Source organism: Mya arenaria, chromosome 11 (genome assembly GCF_026914265.1).
Source record: "Mya arenaria isolate MELC-2E11 chromosome 11, ASM2691426v1".
In the NCBI taxonomy this organism is placed as follows: domain Eukaryota; kingdom Metazoa; phylum Mollusca; class Bivalvia; order Myida; family Myidae; genus Mya; species Mya arenaria.
Window position 1 is genome coordinate 21,594,156 of NC_069132.1, and position 24,528 is coordinate 21,618,683.

Below are 24,528 nucleotides of genomic sequence, written 5' to 3' on the forward strand. Positions count from 1 at the left end.
TTAGATGTCCCTCCAAAATAAGGTAGCATGCACCTAGAAACCTCGAATTAAGCGAGTCGGAGAACATGGTAAACGGCCGAATAATGATATATCTAAATTCATGTCGTCCACCATCGACCAAATGGACTATATTAGCTTTTATTGAAACCTTTGTGGACGGACAGGCGAAATAATTACGACACAGTTATTCGGCTATTATGGGGTTAATAAGGCTGTGATCGCAAACTATTGGTATGTCACATCATTCATCATAGGCTAAATATTAAACCGTGTACCATTATTTCCTTTAAGACTTAAAGCTTAAAACAGGATTTTTTTATTTATTGTAAATTGCTATTAGAAGAGCATGTATGGCAAAAATTGGCTAACCAGTTACAAAAACGTGTTTTACATTGAACGAATTTTTGTGGTTGAAATCAGTTTTATTCAAGATATTTTGGATATTTTGTGGCATTTAAATTTTCGCTTTCTGACTCCGACTCCAGATGTTGGTGGATAGTTTTTTTTAAAGATCGTTTTAGAAATACACTCAATACTTTTTACTGTAAACCGCAGCAATTCTCTATACCTATTACTTAGTTCTTTTTCCTGTATTTACAGTCTTATTCTTGGTTTATAAATACTTTGGAGTTAGTTGCTATCCTTCTTATTCCTGGAAGTAACATAGCTTGGCCTATTTATTTACAATTTGTTTAGTGTTTGCGTACTTCGTACCACATGGAATATATGTGCAGAGTGTACAATCAACTCTGAATATGGGCCCAGAGGTGTGGCCTTGACCCTTCGGCCTAATGCCCAAGTATTTGCATGGCACATGTTTCCCTTGTGTAGTAGAACCCTGTATATATTTGATTGAAATAACATGCAAGTTGAATCACACTCTCTCCAAGTACTGACGTGTAATTCATATTGTGTTCGACCATCCACTGTTAGACGATAGACCAATAGTTGGCCAAATACCCAAGGTGAACAACAATCTTATTATCAAGTATTATTGAAAACCAAATTGTATAGAAATACGAATTTGGAATCCAAAATATGATGGATTGACAGAACAAGCGTGACCTTGACCATTGAAACGAACACACGTTTAGCTGTTGTGCGCAACGATCTGTTTAAATTAGTTTATAATAAATGTACTTGTATTGTGATTTATATTAAATAACGGATATCTCGTATAATTAATATTAATATAGATATAGCTGAGACAAAAACGTTGTCCCGCAATATATGTAGTAGAGTGGTTGACAAACTTCTATGACCTGGTAGAATTGTAAACCCTAAATGTAACAATAGAGAAGAGCAGCGGGGATTGGAACATCCATTTGTTAGGTTAAGAACATCAGTGGCCTTAACAGTTCATGAAGTTCATGGAGACCGGATGAAGGGTATCATCGATGAATAAGCAATTTCTGCCACTGAACACCATTTCGCTTTCCAACTGCAAAATGAATGTATATTTATAATAAACATCATGAAAAAAACAAATTTTATAGTGTGTTCATTTTAATAAGTCAGAAAGAATACAGTCACAAAAAGTATCACATTACAATGAAAGACGATGTAATAACAATGAAACAGTAAAAGGTAAAAATCAATTGCAGAAGAGCTAAGAAGACATTAAAAACAAGAGCTGTCACAGAGACAGCGCGCTCGACTATTCCACCGCATTTCAGTGTAAGGACTGAACAGTTTAGGTGAAACATGTATGGATCACTGTATAAGGTCTCAATTCAATAAATCAAGTAGTTGGTGAGATATTAACCTATATGTTCTTACATGCAAAACCTTGACCAGAATTTCTAAGTCGAATAATAAAGGGGGAAAATTTATATTATATGCAGGATAGAGTTGTCTAACTTGATTAATTAAGATGGTTAAATGGCTGGGAGCCTGTGTTTAAAGTTTCAATGCAATACTTGATGTATTCGCTGAGGTATTGACTTAAAAGTGGTTACATGCAAAACCTTCACCAGAATTTCTATGTCGAATAAAAAAGCGCAATTCTTTGAATTTAATGCAAACTAGAGTTCTCTTCCTTGGTTATTTAAGTAGGTTAGATGGTTGAGTACTAGTGTATAAAGTCTCAATGCAATACATCAAGTAGTTGCTGAGATATTAACCTATGTGCGCTTACATGCAAAACCTTAACCAGAATTTCTAAGTCAAATAATAAAGGCCCATAATTTGCATTATATTCAAATAAGTGTTATCTAACTTAACCAAGGTGTGACGCCGATGCCCGGGTGAGTAGTATAGCTCTCCTTATTCTTCGAATAGTCGAGCTAACAAGAGCAGTCGTAAGACAAGGCAGGGCTCTTGATTATATGCCACTTTATCTACGAGATGTATCACTTAATAACATGCATATTGATGAAATATGAGGCTTTAACATGTACTGATGATCATATGGAGTAAACTGATGTAATTGTCTTGTGGCCTTGAACACTAAGGTGAAGGATCATTGCATAAACAATTTAATCAAAAGCTCCAACGTGCCTAAAAACATTAACCTCACTTTCTTAGTCGAACAGGGGCCATTATTTGTATTTAGGATCATATAGACTCGTCTGACTTAAAATTTTGATGGCCCTGGACAACTGAGAGAAGAATCAAGTCAATTGAATGAGTGGCCTTTGACATAAGACAAAACATCCCAACATGCCCTACAACTTGCAACAAACTTTCAAGTCAATCAAGGGCTAAACTTTGTGCATAAGATCATACAGAGTTGTTTAACTTAATTGTCTGGTGGCACAGTTTATGAGACATGACAACTAAAAATCCCAACTTGCCAGAACACTATAACTGGACTCACATACCAACGCCATGGTGAGTAGAAAAGCCCTCCTTATTTTCCAACACTCAAATTAACAAATGTACATAAACATAGTTAAGAGCACAGTTTCATCAAGGAATCATTGTGTATGCATCTGTAAGGGGAAATGTCTCAAATAGTCAACATATGACATAACAAATGAAGTGTTAGCCATGGCTATGATTCAATCATCTATTCTAATTTAAGAATAATAATTAATAAAGTCGGGGTATTATTATTATAATAGCAATTTAAAGATTGTTTTAACTGGCATGGGAAAAAAGTTTAATATGCCATAAAACAACTTAAAATGTACTGTCAGATTCTACTCTATCAGTTTTTGCAAAATAAAATACTAAGAGAAATAATTATATCAATGATATGCTTGTACTAGACAATTGTATCATTTTATCTACCATGAAGTAAACATTTAAAATTCATTCAATGTAAAATTCATCCCAAAATAACAAAACACTTTGAGCTAATTTCTCAAATAAATAACAAAGCAATAAAGTTTTATAATTCACATAATATATGTATTTATAATAATCGTATCTTCAGTATATGGTATCTTGACATAAATATGATTTTGATCACAGACTAATAAAATTAATATCTTATCAATGAATACATGGATGTAAAACCCATGTAGGATGATTATGGTAGGATAATTTGAAAATGAACAGAACTTTCTCATAACTTTACTACTGTGCTCAACATACAGTTGGAGACAGATTCTCATGGTGTTAACAGTTTGTATGGTTTGTCATCCTTCCAAGCATATACAAATATAGCAAAGGGAGCACACACAAACACATACTTAGTATAAAATTTCAGTTAGGAAAATGACATCAATATTGAACAATTATATTAGTTGTATTATACATAAATCAGTACTTTCAAACATTCTATACTTTAAATAAAATCAATTTGACCATCAGAGTAATCTTGAAATAAATAATGTAATTTTGTAAAATATCAATTAAGATAGAAATTGGAATGTATCAATTTGTTTGATAAAAATTATTGATGTGCCTAAAGTATCAAAAGTAGCAAGGATAATCTGTGAGTTTTATGAAAGAGCAAATAACAGTAAAAACATACAGAGAAGTCCGTTCGAAATCTCCAATTTTCTTTAGCTAACATACATTCATAAATATACTCCACACCCAGGCTCCTAGCCCTGATGTTTTTCCATTGCCTTATTCTGTACACTAAACATAACTTTAAAAGTCATCATCCACTGTAGACGCGTATAATTTCTATAATGTCCTTGCGACAAATAGGACATCCATCCCGTCGGTTAATGAGCATGGTTGCGCACCTGTAGCAGGTGACCATATGGTGACACGGCCTCATCACGCAGTCACGCGCCTTGTCCATACATATCGCACAGTCTGTCTCACCATCAGCGGTGCTTGTGGAACCTAAAATTAAGGACAAATACATGATACCATGATTATAAATGCTTGAATGTGTACCTTGAATTGCATATTTCATGCAGTCTCAGGCATAGTTTTGTGTAAAATGCATGCACATGCACAATAAATGGGTCCTCATTCAAACAGTGGGAATATGATCCGGGATGCGGGAAGCACATGAGTATTAAAATTAATGTGCTTACCTGAATATATTGTTTAGACATATTGTCTTTTATTAAAGAACTTATGAAAAAGTTCAATACTGAGCTAAGTCTATGCTGAAAAGCACAAAAGTGTACATGTGCATATGTATATACTACAACATACAGATATTAGTCTGAATTGAAACTCAAAACTCAGTAAAAATATGTTAACAAAAAACATGACAAATATAGGTGACAATATTATATCTGGATTCCTGTATAAGCTGCAAGTAGTGTGAATAAGTGACAAAACAACACTAAATCTTATCAAAGGTCGTACCTCTTGGAGGGTTGTGTTCAATGTGCGAGGTTCCATGACCCCCGTGCGGAGTCAGACTCGGGATTGAGCTGACGTAGTTCAAACCAACTCCTGATGTAGCCTTCAGCTGATCTTTACGGGCTGCAATGAACAGTTTTTAGAGCTTGATCAGATGACTTACATAATTACCATTTTTGTATATCAAAAAAATGTATTGAATCCAAGTCCATGAGCATTTGTTTGTTTAAGTAAATCTTATGACTGGTTTAACATTTATGTAAATTGATATCAGGATGATTCGGCGTCATGTCAATTGTACAAGTAATGGCCATATATTTATAATAGTATAATTCAGCATAATAATAAGATGATTCATCATCATTCCAATTGTACAGTTTGTGGCCATATTTATATCAGGATAATTAGGCATCATGCCAATTGTACAGTTTGTGGCCATATTTATATCAGGATAATTTGGCATCATGCCAATTGTACAGTTTATGGCCATATTTATATCAGGATGATTAGGCATCATGCCAACTTTACAGTTTGTGGCCATATTTATAATAGGATGATTAGGCATCATGCCAGTTGTACAGTTTATTAGGCATCATGCCAATTGTACAGTTTGTGGCCACATTAATATCAGGATGATTAGGCATCATGCCAATTGTAAAGTTTGTGGCCATATTTATATCAGGATGATTCGGCATCATGCCAATTGTACAGTTTGTGGCCATATTTATATCAGGATGATTAGGCATCATGCCAATTGTACAGTTTGTGGCCATATTTATATCAGGATGATTAGGCATCATGCCAATTGTACAGTTTATGGCCATATTTATATCAGGATGATTAGGCATCATGTCATTTGTACAGTTTGTGGCCTATTTATATCAGGATAATTTGGCATCATGCCAATTGTACAGTTTATGGCCATATTTATATCAGGATAATTCGGCATCATGCCAATTGTACAGTTTGTGGCCATATTTATATTAGGATGATTAGGCATCATGCCAGTTGTACAGTTTATTAGGCATCATGCCAATTGTACAGTTTGTGGCCATATTTATATCAGGATGATTAGACATCATGCCAATGGTACAGTTTATGGCCATATTTATATCAGGATAATTAGGCATCATGCCAATTGTACAGTTTATGGCCATATTTATATCAGGATGATTCGGCATCATGCCAATTGTACAGTTTGTGGCCATATTTATATCAGGATGATTAGGCATCATGCCAATTGTACAGTTTGTGGCCATATTTATATCAGGATAATTTGGCATCATGCCAATTGTACAGTTTATGGCCATATTTATATCAGGATGATTAGGCATCATGCCAATTGTACAGTTTGTGGCCATATTTATAATAGGATGATTAGGCATCATGCCAGTTGTACAGTTTATTAGGCATCATGCCAATTGTACAGTTTGTGGCCATATTTATATCAGGATGATTAGGCATCATGCCAATTGTACAGTTTATGGCCATATTTATATCAGGATAATTTGGCATCATGCCAATTGTACAGTTTATGGCCATATTTATATCAGGATGATTAGGCATCATGCCAATTGTACAGTTTGTGGCCATATTTATAATAGGATGATTAGGCATCATGCCAGTTGTACAGTTTATTAGGCATCATGCCAATTGTACAGTTTGTGGCCATATTTATATCAGGATGATTAGGCATCATGCCAATTGTACAGTTTATGGCCATATTTATATTAGGATGATTCGGTATCATGCCAATTGTACAGTTTGTGGCCATATTTATAATAGGATGATTCGGGATCATGCCAGTTGTACAGTTTATTAGGCATCATGCCAGTTGTACAGTTCATTAGGCATCATGCCAGGATGATTCGGCATCATGCCAATTGTACAGTTTATGGCCATATTTATATTAGGATGATTCGGGATCATGCCAATTGTACAGTTTATGGCCATATTTATATCAGAATGATTATGCATCATGCCAATTGTACAGTTTATGGCCAGATTTATAATAGGATGATTCAGCATCATGTCAATTGTACAGTTTGTGGCCATATTTATAATAGGATGATTCGGGATCATGCCAATTGTACAGTTTATGGCCAGATTTATAATAGGATGATTCAGCATCATGTCAATTGTACAGTTTATGGCCATATTTATAATAGGATGTTTTGGCATCATGCCAATTGAACATTTTATGACCATATTTTGTTTCAGCCTTAATCCTGTGGCATAGATTGCAGTGTGAAGAAATAGTCAATGACTTTTTTATAAATCAATACAAGTTTACATCAAGCACTTGTTTTAAATAAACAAGTTTGATTTGCAATTCAGCTTTAAGATGCATAATTAACAAATTCCTCCAACTATTCTACATTTTCAATGATAAATGCTTAATGGAGACAAATATATATCAAACATTTGAATACAGTACAAAATTATAATGACTTTGATTCGCAAGCAATATATTAATAGAAAATGACAATCATTTGAAAGCTTGTACATGTTTGCTAAATACCATGCATGAGATATAAGGAAATACATTTAATAAGTCTTGAGCTACAGAAGAATACTGTTGCATCAGAGAATTTCTTACCCTTCAGCCTGTCCTCCCTCTGTTCCTCAGAGAGAATTAGGGGTTCTGGACCAGAGCGGAAAAACAGGGTCTTCCCGATCTTCTCCAAAAGGGCACGCACTACAAATCAACCAAGATATCCGTGTACAATCACATATACTGTACTTCATTTTTGATTTGTGGTTTGGTTCCTTATTCTAATTTGAAGCTGAAGGGTAAAGTTTGAAAGATTTGTTTTCAGGCAAGAGGCCCATACTGACCTTGGGTTTGAGAGGTCATAGGAATGTGTCAATGGTTCTGTTTGGACTGTTGAACTATTGGGTCAGCTGTCGAGTCTGAGCATCTATACCACTAGACTAGTTAACCCATTTCTTTGACATGTGGTTATCAGTAGGAGTTGAATCAGGTGAAAGTATCGATCAAGGTTGGTAAAAAAATGTTAATAATAATTATTAAATACCGGTATATATAAATAATACTTAAAACTTATGTTATTTAAAAACAAGAGGCACATCAGTGCCTGTGCTCCACTGGCCAAAAGGTTCAAGCAAAGACCACCTAACGAACATTTTCATCAAGTTTCATAGAAATACAATCATCAATTTTTGAGGAGAAGTTATCTAAAAAAATTTTTTACTTTAATAGCTCTGGCTGCCATGTTGTGCAGTGGACCGAAATGATTTGGGCAATTTGAGTAAAGGAGCACCAAACAAACATTTCTGTCAAGTTTTATCGAAAAAAGGTCATCGGTTTTGACGACAAGTCGTATAAAGTTTTTTTTTATTTTTTAGCTCTGGCAGCCATGGTGTGCAGTGGACTGGAACCATTTAACAAATTTTGGTTAATGACCACCCAAGGAACATTTCTGTCAAGTTTCATCAAAATCTGATCATCGGTTAACATTTAATCTGAATAGATTATGAAGCAAATATCTAACCTGAACAAGAACTGACGAGATAGAATCGACTTGGTGTTTCACTTACACTTTTCGGCCATTTAAGTTACTAAAAATAGCTGTTTCATAAACTTTCAGAATGTCACTTAAACGAAAATTAATGTTCAGTCTATATATACTTTCCTATGTATAAATGTAAGGTTTTTAAATTGATCTTTTTGTGAGAACTTTATGCTTATATGTTTACTCATAAATTATCATTGTTTAAAAATTATTTAAAGATGCTATACGTGAAAAATTAAGACATTATTTTTTTTTCTATTAAAGTAATTCAGTAGTAAAATGTAATCAAAGCTATTAAAGCATGGCATTTCTTTTCTAACCATGTTGATATTATTACAGTCTATTCAAGCAAGATGCCTTTTGTTTTTACATAGTACCCATAGGTTCTGAAAAACAAGGAGCACTATTCCCAACGGAAGGATGTCACTCCCTATCACTGCATGAGCATCATAATAAAGAAATGTTTACTCAAACTGCAAGCTGCTCAATTGAAATAGGTATTTACCTCAACCATCCAGTTTTATAATGTGGCAAAATAGTCGGACTACTAGATTGTCATTCGGACTAGTAAAATATGCCATTATGCTAGTCCAACTGGCTAGTAGGTTAAAATGTTTTTCGTGAAGACTGCGGACGAGAAGTCCTTAAAGGTTTTTCTATTTTTAACTCTCGCAGCCATGTTGTGCAGCGGACCGGAACCATTTGGGCAATTTTGGTTAAAGGGCATCCCGATGAACATTTATGTAAAGTTTCATCAAAATCTGATAATCGGTTTCTGAGAAGATGTAGTTTAACGTTTTTTTCTATTCTTAGCTCTGGTGCCCATGTTGTGCAGCAGACCAGAACTGTTTGGGCTATTTTGGTTAAGGACTACCCAAGTAACATTTCTGTCAAGTTTCATTGCAATACGATCATCGGTTTCTGAGGAGAAGTCGTTTAAAGGTTTTTCTATTTTTACCTCTGGGGGCCATCTTGTGCAGTGGACCGAAACCATTGAAGCAAATTTGATAAAGGACCATCCAAGGAACATTTCTGTTAAGTTTCATCAAAATCTGATCATCGGTTTCTGAGAAGATGTTCTTTAAAGGTTTTTCTATTTTTTTGCCCTGGCAGCCATGTTGTGCAGCGGACCGGAACCATTTGAGCAATTTTGGTTAAGGACCACCCAAGGAACAATTATGTCAAGTTTCATCAAAATCTGCCTATCCGTTTCAGAGGAGATGTCGTTTAAAGATTTTGCTATTTTTAGCTGTGGCGGCCATATTGTGCAATGGACCAGAACCATTTGAGCAATTTTAATAAAGGACCACCCAAGGAACATTACTGTCAAGTTTCATCAAAATCTGCCGAACCGTTTCAGAGGAGATGTCGTTTAAAGATTTTGCTATTTTTAGCTCTGGCGGCCATATTGTGCAATGGACCGGAACCATTTGAGCAATTTTGGTAAAGGACCACCAAAAGAACATTCCTGTGAAGTTTTGTCAAAATCCGCTTATCAGTTTCAGAGGAGATGTTGTTTAAAGTAAAAGTTTACGCACGCACGCACGCACGCACCCACGCACGCACGCACTCGGCCAGTGGAGCTAAAAACACAATTAACATATTGCCATCCCTGACTGATACTTCCATCTATGAGCTAAGAGCTAGGGTCATATATCAGCTAAGATATAGCATTATCAAAAAGAAGTGACTATTTCTTTAATAAGAAAATGTTTTGAAAATATTAAACTCATGCATAAATATCTACCATTTAAGAACACTCACTCAGATAAGGTAATTCAAAGTTTAACTTTTATTTTAAATTATATTATTGATACCTTTTTCAATGGTCTGTCCTGATGTGTGTTTGTTTGGTGTAATTTCCACTTCCGGGATGTAATACACAGGAAACAGGAACCGCAGGCCAAGAGTCCTCTGAAACAAGAACACCTTCATGTGGGCAATAATTTGTGCCAGATGTGTTTAAATTGAGTCATTGTTTATTGTTTTCATTATGAACAGTTATTCACAAATTTGTCTAAACTCAAATTCAATAGAGTTCGTAACGCTTTTCAGCAAAATGCAATATTTTCTGTCATATTTTCAAACTTTTAAAATGAAACACTCTCATATAAGCTTCTTATGATGCCTTACAGTTGTTAGAAGCAGTGTGTTAATATTACACATGAAATCAACATTTTCTATATGTGACCCTATGAAAACGTGAGAGAGTCTCTTCAAACTGTGAAGTGAGCACATACCTCTTTGCCGACAGTTCTCTCCACAATGTCAGTTTGGTTCAGCCTCAATGTGTTGGTCCCTATGATGGTGGAAGATTTGCACAGGTGGGATACTCCTGAAATCAGTTAAATGTGCACAATACCCAATACCCTTATACATGTATGTGCAAGGAAAATACAGAATGATTACACATACATAATTTGAAAAAAGGAGGGGCCAACGAGAGACTATGCTCTACTGGCATGGTTCTATTCAGAGCATGTAACCATAATTATGTTAAGAAGGGAGACTACACTACAATAATACACAACTCTCTGTACAAAGTTTTCTTCCTTAGGCCTTTGGTCATTTTCAATTCAGAGAATGTAATCATTTGTTTCAAAAAGAAGACAAACAATACAATAATACACAACTCTCTATACAAAGTAATCTCCCTAAAAATCACTTCAAATTTCAAGGGTCACGCATGGTCAGATTTTCAACTCATGAATATCCAACTACTGTATTTGTTTGATTCAGATAAGTTCAGTGAAATGTTTTCACACTTACAAGCTTTCACAAGCAATTGTTTATAGACGCACAGACAAGGGACACCATGCCATCGCATCACCTCTTCTGGCCTTGGACCAGTAGAGCTCAAAATAGGAAAATGACAATCATGCCTTTTTCAAACAAGAGCAGTGTGGAAGGAATGACAACAATCGTCTGTAATTTTTGTTTAATCAATTTAAAAACCAACACAATCTATGACTGAGTCGTTGTACCACTTAGTGTGTTAGTGTTGGTTATTGCTGGAACCTCGACTTAAATTCAAAGCAAATGATAGTTCCATGCAAAATATATACATGTAGTAAGTTGAAATTTAAGACCTACTTTCAAAAATATCTTTCTTTTTTTCTAGATCCTCTGGAATACACTCAAATATGAAGTCTGCATCATTCACAGTTTCTTCCAACTTTGACATGCATAGCACAGGCCCCTGAAAACACAGATAGTGCTTGTTATTAAGAGTGTTTTTGTTTTTTCCAAATTGTATTTCCTGGTAGAAACCAGTACTGTGAAAGTCCAATATTATATTATATATCAAAGCTAAACAAAAAGTCTATTTAAAATTTTACTATATAAGTATATTGAAATCCTGGATCCCACGAGCGGGCCCACCTTTGACCTGAGGGCCATAATCTTGGTAAAGAATGCACGAGGCTGCATATCAAAAATCATGGTTCTGGACCTTGTGGTTTCAGAGATGAAGATTTTTATATAATATGGAATCCAGGATCAGTTTACTGAACACGGCTTTGATATAATGAAATTTAAAAAACCCTCAGATCATTGCCAATCATGTAGTTTCCAGAACTATCTAAGATGTCTATCTAAATAATAGTATCTTCAAAGTCTTTGGAATGTCTTTAGAGCAAAGTTTTCACAAAGTCATCAAAATCAATTTATATTCACATTGTCAATATATAATAATTAACATTATAACACCAACACTGCTAATTTCACTCAATGGCCAATTACCACAAAATTCCTGTTGAAGAGAATGCCTTCAGCCTTGAGCTGCTTCTTGTCTTCCTCCATCCTCTGGAAAATCGAGTTAAGCGACTTCAAGTCATTGGAATAGATCTTCACCCGGTGCCCATGGTAAGCAAACTCACCTACAAATTAAAAAAGACATGTTTTGAGTCAGGTCCTGAAAATTCCATTTTTTTCCCCATAAATGTTTACCGGAAGAACGAAATGCTATTTCAATTATAATTTTAATTGTAAGTGAAGAAACCAAATAAACACACACTTTTATGTCAGGAAAACCCCTGATGTTCAAACGTTTATAGGTTCATGACAAATATAATATTAAAAATGTGCAAAAGTTAATTAAAATTGAGAAATTTAGTTAAAGATAAATAAAAAAAAATACTGGGGCATGATCTGTAACAGCATTAATTAAAGCTTATAATAAAAGCTGTTCTTGATTGACTTCTCTGTAAATATTCTACACATATATGAAGCTTACCTGGTACATTTGATAACTACCACCTTCAATAATAACATACTTGTTTTACAACAGAATTTATTGAACTAAAGTCCATGTGCATTTGTTTGTCCAGGGTTATGCACTAGTCAATTGTAACCAGGCCCCTCCCAGGTCCAGGGGTATACCAGAGATGGCCGGGGAAATGGGCCATGTTTTTACCATCCAGGTGGCCTGGATGATGCTGTGCCGGGTGAATGCGGTCGTTTTGTTTTCACACCTAATAAGCAGGGAATGGGCCTTACCTAGGGTCCCTGGGATTTTTCCTGCAGTTTATCCCCACAAGACGAGGACTTTACCCAGGCTTGGCTGGACCACAAGTAAAGTCCCTTCTATTCCTCGGACTGTGTGTGTGTGTGGGGGGGGGGGGGGGAGGGGCGTTGTTACATTACAATAGACTGGTGAATTCTCCCAATTACAGTTATGGATATTGACACCGACGTTTAAACCACTAAATGTTTTTATGTATGGGAATTTTTTGTGTCATGTCAATTGTCAGACTGTGCAGTGAGAAATGGTGAAACACCTTGGAGTTGGAAATCAAATTTCAGCAATAAACAATCAACACAAGTGTACTGTAAAATACAAAAAATGAACAATGACATCTTTATACAGTTAATAAATGTGTAAATTTACAGAAGCACCTGTCTGAAATGCACATGTAATTTGATGTATAAAGTGGGAAGAAAATTATTAAAAACCGTGTCGCGAAATTATATGACATCCTTATTTTTTTACGAACAAACCTGCAATCTTAATGCCTAACACTCCAGATCCAAGAACAGCGACTTTGACCATGACAGCAAATTACAATGTTCCAGTTATGGAAACATTTATAAGAAATATCTAGGAGTCATATGAAGCATCAGAAAATAAACAAAGGGACCAGTCATTTATTTGATTGGTGATGATTTTCCAGTAATAAAAGAGTTAAAGAAATGAACAAAATAGTAGCTGTACGGCCCTAATGCAATGAATTTTGTAAAAAAATTAATTGAGATTTGAAAATAGTAGGTTTAAAATGGAAAATTATGAATTCACTGGGACCAATAACATACTCCCAGGTATTCATAAATACACCTCCCTCAAATGTCAACAAATAAACAAACGTGAAAACCACATACATTTCAATGTGTTTCATGAAAAATGCAGATGAATGAGGTCAACAACTTGAACGAGGATGATAAAATCCACGGGCAGAAATGTAAGAAACGTGATCAAGATGCCAGACAGGCTGCACTTCAGAGATGGAACATTTTAAGGGAGGTGAAGTATCATTTGTTCTGTACTCAACTCATATCATACCATATTAGGGCTTTAGTTTAAGAGTTTTAAATTTACTGAAGGGTGATGCTCCATGTCCTTTTTTTGGTAACACCGTTCTGTCCCTGTGGAGACAAGCATGTGAACCCTCTATAAATGGCCTTCAACGAGTCTTTTGACGATATATATTTTCAATGTTAAATCAATATTTATTCTCAATATATTTTTGTGGGGTGCTAGCATCTGTTAAAGTAAATATCCATCTTATGTTAAAACCCAAAATAAGAAGTATTTACCACTTATTTACCTATTTATTTGATGTTGTTTCATCCAAAGCGCATTTCCATTACCGGTGCGTCAGTAAAATTGTTCCATGTGCGATATTTGTAAACATGTACACAAAGGTAGTTTTGATGTGTACACGTTCTAAAATTGTTGTAAGCAATAACAAAGCGTCAAACACAATATATATGTAAGAAAAATCTTCATATGCAGGTCATTCTCAGATATTTTCAGGTAAATTTAAACGACTGATTCGGAACTACCCCTGATTTGGAATCCCTTATTAAACTGTATTGTTTTAACATGGCAGACTTGTGACGTCCACCATCCCAGCAAAAAGTAGCAAACTGTCCTTGCGCAAAGGTTTCTTGTGGCCACAAAATTATCTCCGTTATAAATTCAAATTTCTACAAAAATAGTATTGCCTACTATTAAAAAATATATTCAGATATAATAAAACACTTACATGTGTCAATTGTTTATCAGCTATTCCAATAGCTGTAAATCTCGGACAAACCTGACAGGTTGTGTACATGTATAAAAGGGTATTCGTGATCTAGAATATATTTATGTGAATATAACGACTCTAATATCAAATTCAATCCAGTTTAGATCACTGTCGGGTATAATATATTGAACAATTTTGTCTTTATTATTCAACATCGATGCATACTATTTCGCCCGGTGTTAAATGGTAGAGAGTTGTAGCATTACAGGGATACATAAGAAAAGTCAAAATTTCTTTATTTGGATTGAATTAAACTGATAGAGTGCGCCCTCCCTGATAGAACAAGGCGATAAGAGCACACTGAAAGACAACAATTTTGTGAACATTTCCTTGTGTTACAGGTTATCTTGAGTGGTCGTGGTGGAGGGGGGGATGACAGTGTATCAGTGCGAAGGTTCAAATCTTATGGTTTGCTATCAACCAATAAGGTCACAGTAGATGCGGACTCACCAGATACGGCTAGAAATTGGTTTATTTACACATGCCCTTCTCAGCCAGATTTCAGCATGCAGATTAGGTGAATATGTGTTGTGTAGAACTCTTCAGACTTTTGTAATGTTTTATTAAGTATACAATTTATCATGGCAGCCGTTTCCTCATTCAACACATTGAATTATAAAATAATTAACATATTAGATGTCTTAGTTCCCTGCGTGATAGCAAATCAAATGTTAATAGTTTATTACTTGAGTGTTCATAATATGTGTATGAATGTTTATTTTACGATGCCACCAGACCATCCATGGACGTCGGCCCCAGTAAGAGTATCAGTTGTGTTGGGTTGACAGGATGTAACCCTGGATAGAGCTACACCAATTCTTTATTATGTACCTATGTAACGCCCTGACTTATTTCACCTTTGTTTAATGTCCCTCCAAGAACATGGTTAATGAGTTAGTTAGTACATACTTCAATGCTGCTCTTTACTTGCAGACATCTTAGTGACCATGTTACTCCGGAAGCTCTGAGAGGTTTCAACAACACCGGCAATGTCTGTGAGTTTATTATTCTTTGATGGCTAAATGATAATCAATTACCATAGTATAGACTATCAGATCAACACGCTTGAAAGTTACCTAAACGTTTGTCTTAGCATTGTGAGATGTTCTGCTATTTAAACTATAAGAATTTAAGCAAACCCAGGTAATGTTTAGGATGTGCTTGTTATGCAGGCCTGTACTTATTTCAACCACTGCATAACTTTGACCACTGCATAACTTTGACCACTGCATAATTTGTATCATACATTTGAGATTGTATCTTTGTTGGTAAAGTTGATGTCAGATGATGCAGTAATTCATTTTGATATAATACAATACAATACAATACAATACATAAACCAATAATGAGATATGCAGTAAAATGAAGTGTCTTGTTTTCAACTTACACTGACATTTCCACAGCTGTAACCCTAACCCTTTTATGCATTATGATATTTTTATGTCTATTTGACTGTAAGCTGTGTTTGTCCATCTTGTCTGGTTTCATTGTGTGTCTCTCATTGAGTGTTATTCTTTGAACCATGTGTCAGGTCAAGGTCAAATTTTCAGCTGCTGGCCTTTTCCCTGTAGTTACCCCAGTACTATAATGTTATTTAATTTCCAGGTGTCTGGCCTTCAGAAGAAGTTATGACATACTACTGCCTCAAACACCCGGATGTGTTCAGGTACTGTGTAGAAAACTGTGGACAGTTAAATGAGAAAGAAGAATGCAGAGCTCCTTTACACTATTTATACTAGAACAAAAATTACCATTATAGTCTTAAACTATACTTTAGCTCATCATAATTACAGACATTATACAGCTAAAGTAACACTCTTATTTAAAATCAGTACATACATGTGTATAGAAAAAACAAATTTTGAGTGATAAACATTTGACTACTTACTAAATAATGCATTTAAAGTGACACTCTTAATTAAAATCAATACATACACTTGTGTAACAAACATTCTATTTCAGTGATAAACCTTTAACTATTTACTAGATAATACATTTTTGGAAAATATTAATTACTGATCACAAGATTGTAACCGTGTATTTAGTGGCTAAAAAACGCACATTTATTAAATGACTGGTGAGTGCTAAAAGATTTACAGTGATAAACTATCATCTCATAAGGTTCAAATACCATGTTTTCTGCACCTTTTTTTCAAATTGAACATAGTATCCTTAATAAGAACCATAGTTTTCAATATTTATTCATCCTTTTCGGTAAATGAAATCAATTGAATTAATTGCGGAACAACTGTTTTGGTACTAAGTAAGATTGCATCTTTAAGTGAAAAAAAAAACCCTTAAATTTCAATTCCCCTCATGTGAGTTCAATTACAATCATGAATAATATAAAATATGAAAACAAATATGAATATCTTAAGTAGTTCAAACTGTCTCTCAGGTAGATCCAGTGTTTTTGTAATTTTATATACATTGTTAATTGCCAATTTTGGATGAGTATAATCAAGTGTCTGCTTCTCACTTTCTCATAAAGAACACTAGTATTGATTTCTAAAGCTTGATATTGATTAATTTACCATTGGTTATTTCAGAAACAAGTGTGTCATCGAGCTTGGAGGAGGCATGACCTGTCTCACTGGTGTTTCTGTAAGATATTTGCCTCTTATTTGTACTGTGAACCATTGTCACCATACTGGAGAAGCGTGGTCTTGTGGTATTATATGTGTATTTCTTTAGACCAAGCAGGTAAATCTTATCTGTGGCTGTGCAAGTGCAAGCACTTATTTTCAACGGGGTCCTTTGTTTTATGCTGAACAGACAGCATGCAGTAAAGACAGTGGTGGGATACAAGGAAGTCCTGGTGTGATATCCTAGCTTTTTTCAAAGAGACCCCTTGGTTCTTTTACCTACTTGGTGTAAGGCACCTATACATGGGGTATAACTTTCCTGGGTTAAACAAGTACTAAGTACACCACTCTTCCAAGAACTACCCATTAAATGCCAACCACCGGGTATCTTAGGGTATCACATGGCCAGGGCTCGAACCCACGACTCCTTGCTTCATAGGCAGGCACCTTAACCACTAAGCCTACATAAATGGCAGCCTCTCACCCAAGAGTTTTCCTATTCGAATCTGACGGCAGGAATTTTCTGTTTGCCTCTCAAAGGAGCAGCTGTTCTGGTTTCTCCAGCTGTCTTCACTGTCAAGCTAAACTAAATAAGTAAATACATACACAAAACACACTGTATCCCTAACAAAATTTGAGACAACCGTTTCAGCTGTACTTGTCTTATTTAAATATATGCACATCATAAAATATTCACCTTTAAAAAGTGAGCAATTGTCGTTAATCACATTGTTAACACTAACAAAGTAATTGGGCCAATGTAAGATGTAGGTGGCTGACTTATTAAAGGAATATTTATACAATACATCTCATATGAAATACATTTAAAGTCATCTGTGGGAGGAAATGGGATGGGGTACACAGTAATTCATTTATTCAGTTAAGTTCTTTTTGTTCACTCTAAGCAATGACATTGTATGTTTGGATATTTCAGCTCGGGTTGCAGTCCGCAGCTTCCTACATTGAGCTTACAGACGGGAATGAGGACTCTGTCTCAAGTATGGTTAACTCTCTCATTCTTATTGTAACTTCTTTTACTCTCAATTACATGTTACACAGGAGCGGAGTGTGGTGTTCTCAAATTCTAGCTGTAAACTTTTGAAAAATTATTGCAAAATAAATATAAAAATCTTGAAAAAAACTGAATGAATTTTTTTTGTCTTAGAATGGGTTTTGTAGGGAATCTTCCCAGGTCAACCAACAAGTAAGTTCATTGATGTTTTATTTGATCTAGGATGTTGGTGCTAATCGAACAATAATATTGACATTTTCTTAACAACATAATGATATCAGTTACCTTATTGTGTACTATACATGTATGTCCTCTTAGGGTGGATGTAGCATAGAATGCCACCAAAAGCAGGTAAGAGGTATGTCAGGGGCAGACAAATCATTTGTGATTTTTCATGTTGTACTGATAAGCAAACTGGCTGTGTAATCATAAATATTATTATAGGATATATATCAAGGAGGTCATGGTTTAAAGCTCTACCAGGTGCATGTTCCCTTTGTGCCTCAAAAATGACACTTTTTGATTTCATTTAAACCAAATCCAGGCAAGCATACTTTCAATTCCCTTATATACTGCTCCATAACAAAATAAAATATATACAATATCCTCATATACACTTGAGGTTTAAGGGGCGGGGGGAGATTCAGTATATGTTTAATATGTAAGTCAGAACCTTTCAATCCTTTATTATTTGTCTGCCTTTCTGCATGTTATCATGTCTGAAATAATAATAAGAATAATTGTTTACCGTATATATCAATAACAGTTATTTACAAGGCAACTGGTTGAATTGAGCATTTATATTAATGTTATAAACAAATTCTTTGTTTAAAACTAGCCTTTTGTAGATAATAGTCCGAGCAATGTAACACATTAGGACGATTGATACACTGAGTTGATGGTATGGAATGTTGGCTGCAGGAAAGTGAAAAGCATAACATATATATATACATTGATTGAATTGACAAATGTCAGCAAATCATTTGAATGAAACTAACACCATAATCGCATATTGAAACAAATATGGTGCACCTATTTTAGAATGGCTCTGTGTAAGTACGTACATGTTGTCTTAACTGAACAACTACCAGCATGGTGCTATCAAAAAGCTCAACATAGAAATGTTCTGATTAACAGTGTATATGCATGTTACAATATGAATCTATAGAGAGAATGTCTTACATTGAAAGCCAGATATCATGACTGTGTGTAGGAGAAAATCTTAGTAACATGTGAGTTTTAGTATTATACTACAATTGTGAAAGAAGTTAAAGAAATAATAACTTTATAGTAATCATGTTAGCACAATATAATGTACAAATGAGGACCACTGTAAAGCTGTTTTGAAAGCTGTAGTATCTTCAAGAAATCCACTTGTCTTCCCAAACTCACATGCACCAGAGGCTGGGAGTCATTTAGAAGCAAGTGTGTTTTCCACTGCCCTAACTGGAAATTTTGTTGTGTTGCTTTTTCTTTACAAAGCTTTATTTTAACGTTTACATTCTTATAAACGAGTAATACAAATTACATCACCTCATGAATGTTTAAAGGAATATTTGGTTTCTTTTTTAATTTCTACTTTTTCAGATCTTCAAGTCATTGTTGAGAGAAATTTGCCCAAAGCAAAAGCTGAACTTTCTAGCAAGTATGCTTATAATAATTATTTCATTAGCTTGTCTTCATTTTCTAAGAACGATAGAAAGTCATGGTATTGTTATAGTCATAGTGTCAGCGCTCTTGGTATGCACACATTTTAACTTTGGCCATAATTACAAAAAAGGTACGAGATGTTTGCTCAAAACTTAGTACGGGTTCACATTGTTCCAGTCTTCAATAAGCTCATGTGTAGGAATATAAAGAAGGCACATAGCTCTGGCTGTAATATTTAATGGTAGAGTTATATGACTAGAAGAGTCAACAACAGACAAGCATTTGCACCTACAGTGCTCTTGATATTCAAACTTCACATGCTATTACTTCACTTCTCTCATTGATGGGAGCTTTCATTCCAGTTTGATCAAATGCAGATAAAAGGGAAATAGTGTATGATGCTCTAAACAACTGCTGTAATTGTTCACAAATAATTCCTAATTTTCATTTACTAATCTAAAGAGTGACGAAAGGATAATAGTTTGATAGAATTACTTTATTGTAGTCAAATGGTCTAATGTGTTGTATACAAAATTTGCAATATATGTATATTGCATATTCTATGCACATGATTATATTCTGTGTTGTAAGGTTGCTGAGATGGGGCAGTGGACCGCTGGATGCAGACCTCGCCGGGAAGTTTGATATTGTTCTCTGTGCTGACTGGTCAGTCCCTGAGTTGTTCACTTTAGTTGGAATCTTTCTGTAGGAACTTATGGTGTGCAATTTTGTAGAGTTATTAGCTTCTTGTAAATGATAATTTCTTGGTTTGTATAATATAATTTACTCTTTTAATTCAACATTTTGGAACTTGTTTGGTATTATTTTGCATTTTGCACTGTTCATTAAGGTCAATTGTCTATGATTGTATGAAATGATGCATATGATAGGCTCAGGTCCCACTAGGGCTGTTTAGCCTTTCATAAAAGAACACTAGTACTGTTTTTACCCATGAGTTGCAGGTACAAGCTAAAATGAATTAGTATAAATTATTAATGTTACCTGGTTGTTTCAGCTTGTTCTTTAAGGAGGGCAGACAGGATCTTATCACCACCATCCATGACCTCTTGAAACCTGATGTGAGTTCATATAGAATATTGGTTTTCTTTATACTGTTATAAGCATTGGAGTAGCTGCACAGAGCCATTGTAAACCCGGGCCTGTGCACCTAATTATAAAACTTGCATTTAAGTAGTATAGATACACTTTTTCAGGCAATAAAAAGTAAAAGTTTTTCATGGAAGCATGCTCATGCCTCATATGTTACTAAGTGTTGCTAAGCCACCGACTAGGTGTAAAATTAGGCCTCAGTCGAAGGTTTCCCAATGCATTCTTGAAGTGAGATTCTTGAAAAGCACATTCTATATCAACATTATGAAAACAGCAGTTTTTTGTTTGATTGAGACTGTTTAGTGACACCATTGGAAAGTGCAACAATGTCAACGCCCCCTAGCACTGGCTTCATTGGTATTCTATCTTCATGAATAATGAGTCATATCAAAAAATCCCCTATTAAGAGCAACCAGAGTTGGCACATTATTTTCAACAAATAGGAGGGCAGTAAGCGCAATAAATCAGCCCATAAAATGAGAGCTTAAGAATATTGTAACCCCTCTCACATTATGGTTACATGGGTTACTGGAAAATATTACTAGCACTTTGTTAGCTTTGCTCGCTGTGCTCATGAACAAAAAAGTATTTTATCATCTGCATCATAACACATTTTACCACCTATCTCATTTTAAATGGAAAGATATTATAACTTTTCACCACTTTGTATGATATACAGGAATAAAAGATGGACAGACTTTTATTTGTGTTCTTGACAAAACTTAAAAACTGAAAAATACAAATCTAAATCTTTTTGTAACCTTCCATCTAGCAGAGCATTAATGATGAAAACTGATATATACATGAATACATGTATACAACCATTAAAATGGTTCACTTTTGTTTAAACTTATTTGGTTTAAAAGACTCTAATAAATATTTACATTTATAAGAGTTTTTAACATGTAGAAATTTGCTTTTAAGAGTTTTAGTCTTTTGTCAGACTTGAGTGTTGGCACTCAGAGGTCAAGTGTATCTTTTCTATAATTGAGGTGACTTGAAAAACATCTTTGTTTCAATATCAGGGAGAGGCGTGGCTGTTTGCGCCTAAGCGGGGGGAGACATTTGATGAGTTTGTTGTTCAGGCTCGCAGTCAGTTCCTGGTCACTGTCCAGCAGATATATGATGACCAGATCTGGAAACTGCATACGCAGGTTAGTAATGAATGCTCGTGTGCTGGGATTGCATTAATTTATACATAGATCTAGACTCTTTCGTTGTATGACATTACTTTATTGCCAAAAAACAGAGATTATGAAAGCCTTAGAATAAAACAAGAACTATCATTTGAAAAGAAATGTTTGGTCATGGAAAACACATGTTACCCATGCATGTTCAGCTCAAGTTATTTATTTGTGCTGCATGTTTAGTGTAGATAAATATCAATGCCTTTTAATGCAGTATTATTTTGTTTCAAGTGCCAATCTATGGCCATATACATGTATGAGGATGTTTTCTGTGTTTTGCTGATGTCCATCTCATGCGAGGTGGAATATTATGGGTTTGCTTTTATATGCCATTTTGCAAGTGATTGAACTTTGTATATTGATATCTCATGAAAATGGTATTCTATGACTATGAAGTATCATTATGTGTTCAATAGTAAACAGGGCAAAATTTAACAAGTGGAAGCTGAAGAATAACGGGTTTGCCTAAGGAGATGTTTATTCCAAAATTTTGTGTGTTTCCAGATGGAGTCCCTTGGCCAAGACCACTATGACGCAGACATCCATTACCCTTGGTTTATACACCTGACTCCCCTGCCTGGTCCAAGTAGAGAAGATAGCTCCGAAAGATGATACCTAACACACCTACCACTCCACCTACCCGTCCCACTTCCGCACATTGACAAGCAGATATACTTTTCACCAGGCTTATACGCCTGACCCCCCTGCCTGGTCCTAGTAGAGAGGATAGCTCAGAGAGATGATACCTAACACACCTACCACTCCACCTACCCGTCCCACATCCGCACATTGACAAGCAGATATACATTTCACCAGGCTTATACGCCTGACCCCCCTGCCTGGTCCTAGTAGAGAGGATAGCTCAGAGAGATGATACCTAACACACCTACCCCTCCATATACCCGTCCCACTTCTGCACATTGACAAGCAGATATACATTTCACCAGGCTTATACACCTGACCCCCCTGCCTGGTCCTAGTAGAGAGGATAGCTCAGAGAGATGATACCTAACACACCTACCCCTACATATATCTGTCCCACTAACGCTCACTGTCAAGCAGATATCCATTACCCGGGTTTATATGCCTGATCTCCTTGTCAAGTCTCCACAAGAAGGACATTTGTGATAGATGAACCTGACCCCTGGGATATAGCACAACTCCACTGGGGAAGAATGGAAGAAGTTCTCACATATCCCAAACTCTGTCAAAGATTTAAAAAAATATTATGACACGGTATTGAAAACTCTGTTACCAGTTTACTATGTAGGTTGAAACCGGTCACTTAAGGTTTACTGTAAAAGCCATACTCTAAATTCATATGATTATCAACTCATTTTAGTCTCTGTTTTCATTACATCATTGTTTTTTAGTTGGTGTTAAATTCATCCCATAAAAACATAATGTTCTTTGCAACACTACTTTGAAGACTGATTGTATGCTTCATTGTACCCTGTTTTACACAAAACTGTATGCTGGTTATAGATTAAACTGTACCCTGGTTATACACTAAACTGTACGCTGTTATACACTAAACTGTTCACTGATTTGCTGTGTTCCTTGTGTGATATTGTAGAATTGTACATTCCATGTTTTTTATGTGCAATTATCAAGTTTTCACCAAATACATGTATATTTCCTGAATTAGAAATTTATTCCAAAGCACTATAATATTTCTGTGTATGAAATGTCTATTGGTAGTTTAATTGTAGGGTAAGAGTAACTCTCAAATTTTGTAGGGTAAATTTCATTTTGCCTGGGAAGCGTCTTTTTGAGAAAAATAATGATTTTATGCTTGAATTTACAAGTTTGTCCAAAAGAATATCTGTAAATTGATGTTTGATGGGGGTTTTTTTATAAAAAAAAAGAAAGAAAAAAGTGATTATGCACTCTACTGTAGCTGATCAAATATTGTCACATTGTGGCATCAACCCAATCAAATTAGTAATTTGTATTGTAGTTAACCTCATTCTTCTTCATTATTTAATTCCAAGATGTTACCATATTCCTAGATCCTGACATTCCATTTGTTTGAAGTTGAACCAATGATAATTCCAAGACTGTTGCAATATTTACATGTAAATTATTGTAAATTATTTTGTTGTGTTCCTGTTTTTGTATTAAATTCTGAAAACATATGTAATTTTGTGTACATTATATTTTTTCTTTCTTGTTGGTAATACAACCTGACATCTACTTCTTTGGGCAGTTTTAACACACAACCATACGTTGAAAAATAAGACGGACACAAACTGCCATATGCCAATGCTTTATTTAAGCTGCTTTTACTCCTGTTAAATGAAAGTCATGAATTAGCAATGTAAACGTATCTAGTATAATCGTACATTGCACGTGCATTTTTGAAGAACATGCAGAAAGCAGGACCCGGTTTCACAGAAAGGCTAAAGCAACTAAACAGAGACG

At 35.1% G+C, this 24,528-nt stretch overlaps 2 protein-coding genes across 2 annotated transcripts; one reads left to right on the forward strand and one right to left on the reverse strand.

Moving 5' to 3' along the window:
- Positions 1-1,498: 1,498 nt before the first annotated feature.
- On the reverse strand, positions 1,499-13,387 carry LOC128207347 (lambda-crystallin homolog). The gene is made up of 8 exons (XM_052910209.1): positions 13,254-13,387; positions 11,997-12,133; positions 11,349-11,454; positions 10,496-10,590; positions 10,073-10,169; positions 7,319-7,417; positions 4,723-4,842; positions 1,499-4,245 (listed from the first exon to the last, which is right to left on the reverse strand). Exons 1-8 carry the CDS (start codon positions 13,303-13,305, stop codon positions 4,055-4,057), a joined length of 897 nt encoding a protein of 298 aa, XP_052766169.1. The 5' UTR covers positions 13,306-13,387; the 3' UTR covers positions 1,499-4,054.
- A 212-nt stretch (positions 13,388-13,599) lies between these two features.
- On the forward strand, positions 13,600-24,242 carry LOC128209987 (calmodulin-lysine N-methyltransferase-like). The gene is made up of 11 exons (XM_052914268.1): positions 13,600-13,773; positions 14,902-15,077; positions 15,494-15,555; positions 16,166-16,226; positions 17,110-17,164; positions 18,080-18,143; positions 19,745-19,802; positions 20,399-20,473; positions 20,823-20,886; positions 21,943-22,071; positions 22,609-24,242. Exons 1-11 carry the CDS (start codon positions 13,654-13,656, stop codon positions 22,714-22,716), a joined length of 972 nt encoding a protein of 323 aa, XP_052770228.1. The 5' UTR covers positions 13,600-13,653; the 3' UTR covers positions 22,717-24,242.
- Positions 24,243-24,528: the final 286 nt, after the last annotated feature.